Below are 8,958 nucleotides of genomic sequence, written 5' to 3'. Positions count from 1 at the left end.
TGACGTGGAGGTGAGGGTGCATGCTGCCTGGATGGCTGAGCCACCACCTGAGCCCCCGGAGAGCCCACCAGCACAGTGCGGGCTTTGTGTGACAAGGCAGACGCTTTCCTGGGCCCGAGTCACTGCAGCTTGGTGATGTTTCCCAACAGCATAGCCAAGCTGGATTTACCCTGCCTCACGGTCTTTGAATGGATAGTGTAAAAACTGTAAAGATCTATGCCCATCTTGGTAATTGTTGCCATTGAGATATAGCAGGTTCCTGGGATGTGGGGGTGGGCGAGGGTGAGGTCAAGGGCCTCATCAAGGTGAGGTGACCCCTGGGCAGTGCGGCATGGGGAGTGGAGGGATGGACAGGGCGTGTCACGAGAGAAAAACTTCCTCTTGTTTCTGATTTGCCAAGGGCTTGCGCAGGACCTGCTTACGTATTTAATCTCTGAGGAAAGGTTAGAATGAATCCAATGCTCTTGGTGGGAGAGGCATTTTCTCCAGCTGTTTATTCTGATGGTTGTGAAAGACGGTATTTGTCTCCTGGATTTGCAGCGTTTCTCTCTCTTTCTCTCTCTCTCTCACACACACACAGCCACTGGCAATCTCTCTGGAAACCTAAAATATTTTAATATCAATTTGATACTGATTGGGTCCAGCCCCCAGCTTAATTGTGTCTCCCCATTTTTGGAGTCTTTGGGTCTAAGTAAGAAGCTACAAATCCATCCCTGAGGGAGGAGAGGGGTTCCCTGAAGGTCTGCCTGTGTGCTTTGTCTGGCAGAGGGGTGGGGAGCCATGGAGGGGGGCTTTCTTTGCTCCAGTGGGTCTCCCCTTTCCCCTCACATTCTGCCGCAACTCATGGTGCCAGGTGCCACAGGGCGAAATCAGCTCTATTTAATGGATACTCGTGATGTTCTTGCCACTTGAATGGAAGGGGGGTCGATGAACACGACCTGGTGTCTCCATGGCCTGTCACCCACCTCCCACCTTACAGGGCACACAATCGGTTCTCCCCGTTCCTTTCAGTGGGCTTGTGATTTTCGGGGGGAAGAGAGTGCCTCCCTGCCACTCGCGATGGCTCCATGAGCGAGATGGCCTGCCTTGTTTGAGGCCAGGCCTGGTCAGTTAGCACTTGTGTGAAGTTGGATGATGGGATAGCCTTCCTGCATGTCCCTCTTTCCAATGAAGTGCTTGCAGCAGTCTGGCGCTGTGAACAGGAGGCTGTGGTGAGGATCACCCAAACCGGGGCCAAAGGCTAGGTGACAGAGAGGCTGCTTGGTGTCTGCCTGGTGGTCGCAGCATTCCCTTTGCTATTCCCAATAAGTGCTTGCAGACGCCCCTTTCCTACTGTGAGGGGCAGCATGCACTGGGGGAGGAAGTGGGAGAGGACTGGGATTTCTAGGATTGGGCAGGAGGAAAGCGTAGCTGGAGGTGTGTCTTGGGAGGTTGCCCTTTAAGTAGTCTCCTGTGGGCTTTCCGTGTTTCCTTAAACATGGGCCCTAACCTGGGAAGAAACCAAACACCCAGGGTGACTTTCTCAAATGCAAAGGCACCCATTCTATGGAATGCGGTTGAATTTCTACCCAGCCAGCAGGATGAGGGCTTGAAGTCAGATTTAATGGATTGACTCATGGCAATCATTTTGCACATTTCAGCTGGCGGAATGTGAGTCCTACTCTCAGCACCCTCTACGTGCCTAGTGTAGATGCCAGTTCCTGGATTATGAGGGGCTTCAAAAAGCTTGTGGAAAAATGGAATGAAAAAAAGAATGGAATTTTCCCAGAAACTTTTTGGAGCCCTCCCCGTCCCCGTTGGTTGTCAAGCCTATAGGTAAGGGTCGTACCGCTGAGGGTTGGCAGTTCAAGTCCACCAGCTACTCTGCAGCAGAAAGATGAGACTGGCAACCCCATCAAGGGGACTGTGAGTCAGCAGTCACTCAATGGCACCGGGTTTTGTTTGACTCCTCCTGGTTGGAACATTCCAGGAACATCAGATTTCCAACAACCTTGTCATACTTGATCACACACTAGAATTTATCAAAGGCCTATTGAGTCTGCCAATGTCTCAGTGACGTGAACCCAAGTGGGCGTCTCCAAGGTGCTGATGGCTACCCAATGACGCCATGCAAGGTCGAGGACCACAATCAACTCAGAGAAGAGACTGTTGGAAACGTGACTCCCGGGCCCCCTCCAGACCCACAGAAATGGTCTCTGGGGCTGGGGGCTGGGAGTATGCATTTGAATGACTCCCTTCTAAGAGAGTTTCACACGCTGGTCTGTGGGCTCATCTTTGCTCTGGAAGGTTCAGAGGAAAGGCTTGTTGAGTAGGATCAATGACTGGGACCATGTGCTCAATTAGATGCTGAAATGGATTCTGTTTTACATCATGGATTTAACTGTGTGTGTCCACTTCCATGCTGGACTGTAAACTCAAGGGCAGAGACGGAGTCTTGCAGAAGCCCAGCACCATGGGCCCTTGGCAGTGACATGCAGAAGCTAACGGGTGGAACAAGAAGCGCCTGCTGCCTGTGCAGCACCTACTTGATGGTGGGGAGCTGCCCTCCGCTATCCTCCTGGGCTGCTGTGTCCCCAAGGTGGGGTCCCGTCTGCTCTTTGACCGACACACATGTCAGCACAAATTCACGAGCAAGTCATGTCAGTAGCAAAATTATAATATATTAATAGCAACAGTCACAATAGGGCAGAGGTTTGCGAGGGCAACCAATCTAGTGTCTGAGGGTTGGCATTCACTGTTGACGACCTCAGATGAAGGCAGAGTCTCTAGAAATTGGTTAAATCACCGCAAGAAGAGCCGGGGTTAGTTGCAGGGAATCGTGTTCTAAGTAGAACCGCTGTAAATGTTGAAGCTGGCCCTGAGGTTGCATAGAGCCTCCCTTCCTGAGTGCAGTCTTTGGGAATAAGGCTCGTGGCTTTGGGAGTAAGGCTGTCTGTAACAGCGGCTTCCATGAAGACCTCAGTCTCATGGCAGTCTGGCTGTGGCATATAGCATATCGGAGGCTTTCTTGGAGGTGTGGCGTAAGGACAGTGTGCTTCTGGGGGACTCGTCCACAAGGAGAGGCACTCAAGGTCCTAGTGGGCTCCATGGACTGATGACTAGCTGCTCCAGGGGACATGGTGCACCTGGCCGCTGTCCAGTGAAGGGCCAGGCACCAGGTCAGGCTGGCGGAGCCCCGGACGGGTCAGACCCTCCTGGACAATCTCTGGGTTCTTGCTGCCCCTCTTCCCCAGCACTGCCCACACCAAGCAGTGGTCTAGGTGCGAGGAAGGTGTAGGCTAGCGAAGGGAGGTGGGGTGAGATGTGTGGGAACCATGCACTGAGGAGATGTCCAGTCACTACCCTAGTATCAAGTTGGTCTCCAGTAAATAGAGCATTTGTTGATGAAAGGCCTTGTTGGCTGACTTCTAACTCTGAGTCTCTACCATACAGTGGTGGTATCTCTCAACCCATGCCAGGCCCACAGAGGGCACCCCCCTCGCTGGAGGAAGCGAGACGTCTGGGGAAAGGTTGACGAATACAAGCATATTTGAAACCAGGAATGTTAACCCTGCCTGCCTCCAGCTTGGCAGTTTGCATTTACTTGGCTTGGCCACTGGCTTTGCTGACATCTTACTGCCTCTCTTAACACCTTCTTGGCACACAAGCTGAAGTCTGAACCGGCAAGGCCACACGCAGTCTCCCTCTGCTTCGGGGAAATTCGGGGAGCGTCTTCTGCTGACTGTGCTGGTGAGGGTCTGCATATCACTACCACCCCACGGTCCTTCCCCAGGTGTACATCATGGTGTGACCGTGACGGGTGTACAAGGGACACACAGGCACGGCACGTGTCGCACTGGCTTGGGCTAAAGTGAACAGCACGTGGACAGCCCGTGCTTGGCGGTTCGGAGCCACCGTGCTGGGGTCTGAGCATGGGAACTGAGGGGGAAGCAGCTGCCGGGACTTCCCACCATGGCAGCTGCCAAAATGGCGCCTAGGGGCAAGAAGCCAAGGCCTGAGGGGGACAGGAGCTAGCTTCCCCTGGCTCCCAGCAATCCCCGCTTCAGAGAGGCCCCTGGGCCCCTTCCCCTGACCTGGCTCCGGGCCATTAATAACTCAACCCACTCCCACCCCATCTCAGCCTGCTCTCCATAGCAGTCAGGTAGCCAGAGGGCAAGAAGGAGAGCTAGCCTCTTTCCTCTACCCTCTTCGGGGCTGGCAAGGAGCAGGAGCGACTTCAATGGGCATCCAAGTTGGGGGAGAACCTGGGCATGTGGGGGTCATCACTCCCTCAGTTGGGGGGCGGTCATGGCCACCCTCAGGAGCTACGGACTTTGGGAGGAGGAGGTGGCCGGGAAGCAGATGATGGCTGGGGTTGTCTTTCTCATTAAAAACAAAACAAAAAGGCAACGAGTTGTTAATATGAGTAAATGTGGGCAGGAGGGAGGGGTGTACTCCGGGCCGGTCAGATGGTCAGATGAGGCCCGCCGCAGCCTTCTCCTGCACATTGTACTCCTTGTTCTTCTTCACCCTCCAGCTGGTGAAGCAGAGCAGCAGGATTCCCAGTACCTTGTAGCTCACCTGCAGGCCCAGATACCTGTGAGGCAGAGGAGACAGCCCTAGGGCAGGTGGTGGTAGGGCTCCGTGGCCGTCCCAGGCCCAGGGCCCCGAGGAAGAAGAGCATTATTCCTCTTTATGGGCTTAGTGGTTCAGAGGGGGTGGGAACTGATTCCTCTGTGCTTCTGACCCCACCCGGTGCAAACCTCCCGGGAAGCAGGAAGGCAACAGGCAGCCGTGGGCATGGACCTCCTTAGCCCAGGGGTCGTCACCCCCAGAGGGCCAGAGCAGGCACTTCTGGCTTGGTGAAGTCTGGGGCCATTAGGCCTTTGGAGGCAGAGGCTGCTCAACCAGTGGGGAGGATAGGGGCACCTTTCCTCTGGCTTCTTGCCGCCCCCCGCCCCATCTCCCACCTGGTCTTCCCCAACACCTCCCAAAACAATTCCCGTGCTGTGGTGCCCGCCCATGGTTTCTGGTGTGCATGAGGGTGGCAGGTATGGAGGTTGAAGACAGTGCCGGAGGCAGCGCACTGCAAGTGGGCCTTCAGCCTGTGGAGTAGGAACGCCCCCCCTCCCCGCCCTTAACCCATGTCAGAGGGGATCCACAGCCACAGCCTCTCCCTCAGCACCCACCACCATTCCCTTCCCGTTGACAAACCTCGCTTGTTCCGTTGATGCCCCCAACCTGAGGGCCTGCGGGGGCGGCAGAGCCGAGGCTACTTCTGAGGGGCCCTGCCCGGCTGGCCCCCTCTCACTGTGGCAGGGCCCATGGCGGTGGCCACTGCCTGCCCTCACCTGTTTCGGAACGCATTGTTGTCATAGTAGGTGCAGGCCCCTCGCCTCCCCGAGCACTGTGAGCTCCACTTGATGCAGGAAGAGTCAATGGTCAGGCCGTACAGGGCTGGAGATGGCAGCCAGGCTGGCCCCGGGGAGAGGGAGTCCAGGTCATGCAGTGCCGGGCAGAGGTGACCCTAGTTCCCCCTCTCCCCTCAACCCAGTGCCCCTCCCAGTCCACATGCATGCTTAGGGTCCTACTTTGCCCTGGCAACCAAGGGGGCTCGGGGAAGTCAAAGAGTGTGCAAGGAAGCTTACAATTTGGTTCTCATCAGAAGGCTAGGAGAAAAAAGGACCTGGGAGCCCTTGGGGCACAGAATGAGCCGCGCAGGTCACCATGATGCCAGCTCAGAGGCAAGCAGCGCCCACACTCGGGACTGGCTCAGTAGAGGTCGCATGGACTCCGTCCTGTGGCAGGAGCTCTCGAGGGCTCTCCTCGAGGCCTCACAGGGAAGCGGAGTGGTGTCCTTGTTCTCATCAAGGAGAAAAGTGAGCTTAGCAGCCGGCCGAGAGGGGTCAGGCCAGACTTTGAACTCTGGTCCCCTGGGTTCAAATCCCCTGCTCTCACCCTTCCCTGAGCTGCTCTGTTGGCTTAGAGAAGCCCTGGCGGACCTCACCAGCCTGGCTGCTCAGCCTGCCTTAGCCTTGGGCTTCCCTGGACTTTCCAGCAGCTGTGGATCAGGCCGGTCCAGCCTTATACCAAAGCCAAAGTAAACTCATTGCCTTCAAGTAGAACTGGCTCATAGACTTTTCTGGACTATAATCATTATGGAAGCAGATTGCTTTTCTTCTCTGGTGTCACTCCAACAAACAATCCCCCATCCCCCCCAAGTCACTGCCATTGAGTTGATTCTGACTCACAGTAACCCTGTAGGAGAAGGTAGAACCACTCTGTGGGTTTTCCGAGGCTGTGAATCTTTACAGGAGTAGAAAACCTCATCTTTCTCTTACAGAGTGACTGGCAGTTTCCAACCACTGACCTTGTGGTTAGCAGCCTCACTACCCCACCAGGGCTCCTTCTGCCTTAAGCCATCTGAGTGCAGATAAAAAGCCAAAGGCAGTGGGAGTGGGCCATTGTTTCCAAGGTCCCCGGAAAGAGTAGGGCAGGTGCTTCCCAGCCCACTCAGCTGCTGGCGGGGCAGGATGAAGCCCGGCCTGGGTCCGAGGGGGAGCTTTTAGAGACAGTTACAAATGAGGGCACACAAGGCGTCCTGACAGTGGAATGCTCCGTCATGAGGACAGGGCAGATCGCTAGCCATTAAAACCTGCTGCCCTGGGTTTGTACCACGGGCCAGCGCGGAGCGTCTGCAGAACCTGGTGGAGAGGAGCACGCAGCCAAGGAAAAAGCGAGTTTGTGCCTCACTGTCCAAGCTTCACCCAACCCGGGGTCAGAAGGGTTCCTGTGAAGGCCCCTGCCCATCTGGTCTCAGCAGGGACGTCAACAGCACACCGCAGAATGACAGTAGAAGCCAGCAAGGAGTGAGAGGCAGGCCTGGCTTCCTGGCAATGGTGACGAATGAGCGCTCCCACCAATGCCTGTCAAGTCCGTTTCGCCTCAGGGCGCCCCAGGGTGTGTGAGAGGGGTTTCACTTTGTCATGGCAGTAACCGAAAGGTTACTGGTTCAGACTCACCAGTGGCCTCTCAGGAGAAAGATGTGCTGTCTAATTCTGCAAAGATTTCCATTCCTGGAAGCTGTCCTATGGTGTTGCTATGAGTCATAACCAACTGGAGGTTGTCCGGTTTCTTCCCAGGGGCCTCTGGCCCTTCATGAATCTGGTGCTCCCGCTCACTTTCCCTGCCGCCAAGTGGATTCCAACTCATAGTGACTTTATACGGCTGTAGAACTGCCCTTGTGGGTTTCCAAGACCTTAAATGTTTACAGGCGTAGTCAGCCTCATCTTTCTCCTGCAGAGCATCTGGTGGATTTGAACCACTGACCTTATGGTTAGCAGCTCAGTGCATAATGCCATCAGAGCTCCTCACTGTACCCCTAGGTATCCATGGAAGTGGCTAGTATTAAATCTAGTGTCTGGACATGACAGAAAATGACAGTACTTCATGAGCAGTCTGGAAAAAGACCTGCCATGTGGAGCAAGGCCCATTGTTACGGCTCCCTGCCCTGGGCCCGGGCACCAGGCGTGTTCACCCAGAGAGAGCTCCTAGCAGCTTCCAGCAGCCCACCCTCTCTGGTCCCGTGGGGCAGTACTGATCACATGCACGTGTCCAGAGAGTGTCCTTGCATGGATGCTGAGCTGTTGCCTGTGCCGAGCAGCCGGCATAGGAACCACGTGCTAGAGGGCCACGCTGGATCGCAGTGCTGTCCTTAGGTGCTATGGAGTGGCTCCAACTCATGGTGACCCTACAACAGACTACAACTGCTCCCCAGGACTTCCCGGGCTGTAAGTCTTGACAGAAGCAGACAGCCTTATCTTCTCCCGTGGAACAGCTAATGGGTGTGAACCATTGATCTTGCCATTAGCAGCCCAAGGCTTAACCTGCGGCACCGCCCAGAACCCTAGGAGAATTCCATTTTGGAAAATGGTCAGGGAGCAGGCTCAGCTGCTGCTCTGCCCGGGGCAGGGATGAGAGGCTTTGTTCCTACGGCAAAGTTCTTAGAGAGAGGGGGACGGGAAGCTATCTGCTGTTGGCGCTTCATGAGGTCTTTCCAACTGCGCCCACTTTCATTTTCTGTAGGTAACGTAGTGTGGCATGGGGGCCATCGATGGACTGACGGACAGCCCTTCCTGACCTCGTGCCTTCAGGGAAATGGCCCACAGAGGGTGGTTGGCAGCTGCTGGTGATGACGCAGAGCTTGTCTTTAAAACAGAGGCGAGATGGGGCCTCCCCACCCCTGCTCGGTGTGAAGTCAAAGGGCTGTGAACGAGGCCACTTACCCAGCAGGCGCATCAGCAGGAACTGCACCCCGATGGCAAACGACTTTTCTTCCTGGTTCACCACACTGCAAAGTGAGGTGGGAGTTAGCCTCGCCAGGGTCTCGGGCTGGGCCACCTCTCAGTCAGGGCATGCCCGAGAGCTGTCAAAATCCACCCCTTTTGTGCCCAAGAAAGCCCCTGGCTGACTGGAGCCCCCTGGGCCGAATGTTCCTGAGCCTGCGCCCGTGGTTCTTCTGAGACCACGGTTCCCGGACACGCACCAGCAGTAGCAGCAGCTACAGTGCTGGGGAGCATGTTAGACGTGTGCCTTCGAGGCCCCAGACTAAAGCAGCTGAGTCAGAAACTCTGAGGGCAGGGCCCGGCAACCTGGGCATGAGCCAACATTCCAGGAGATTCAGGTGCGTGTGGCTTTCCTGGCTTTCGAGGGAGTCAGCAAAAGAGCAGGCGGCGGAAAGGTGTGTTTATAACGGCAGGTCTGAACAACTCCCGCCGAGCAGCTTAACACCAGTGAAAGAAAGCCCAGATACTATGTGGAATTAGCACCCTCGGGGCTGAAGGCTTCCGTGTGCTACTGGAAACATCCCCTACCCAGGGTGAGTCTCACGGGACTGCGGCACACCCTTGTACAGGACTCTAAGCTCAGCAAGGCCCTGCATTGGACTTAATCAATGTTCTGCCACCGCCTTCTGAAATT

The 8,958-nt window shown here is 55.6% G+C and overlaps 1 protein-coding gene across 1 annotated transcript in view; it reads right to left on the bottom strand.

The window, feature by feature from the left end:
• Positions 1-2,640: 2,640 nt before the first annotated feature.
• The window catches only part of SLCO2A1 (solute carrier organic anion transporter family member 2A1), a gene marked incomplete at its 5' end in the record, with an annotated part of 117,876 nt that continues 111,558 nt past the window's right edge, over positions 2,641-8,958 (bottom strand). The window contains 3 exons of the mRNA XM_045297801.1: positions 2,641-4,576; positions 5,331-5,454; positions 8,265-8,329. Coding sequence (XP_045153736.1) covers positions 4,453-4,576; positions 5,331-5,454; positions 8,265-8,329 — 313 coding nt within the window. The remainder of the gene's footprint in view (positions 4,577-5,330; positions 5,455-8,264; positions 8,330-8,958) is intronic.

This window comes from Echinops telfairi, unplaced genomic scaffold (genome assembly GCF_000313985.2).
Source record: "Echinops telfairi isolate 266 unplaced genomic scaffold, ASM31398v2 ScPeMD7_7422;HRSCAF=8460, whole genome shotgun sequence".
NCBI lineage: Eukaryota > Metazoa > Chordata > Mammalia > Afrosoricida > Tenrecidae > Echinops > Echinops telfairi.
This window is presented reverse-complemented; position numbering and strand designations above follow the sequence as displayed.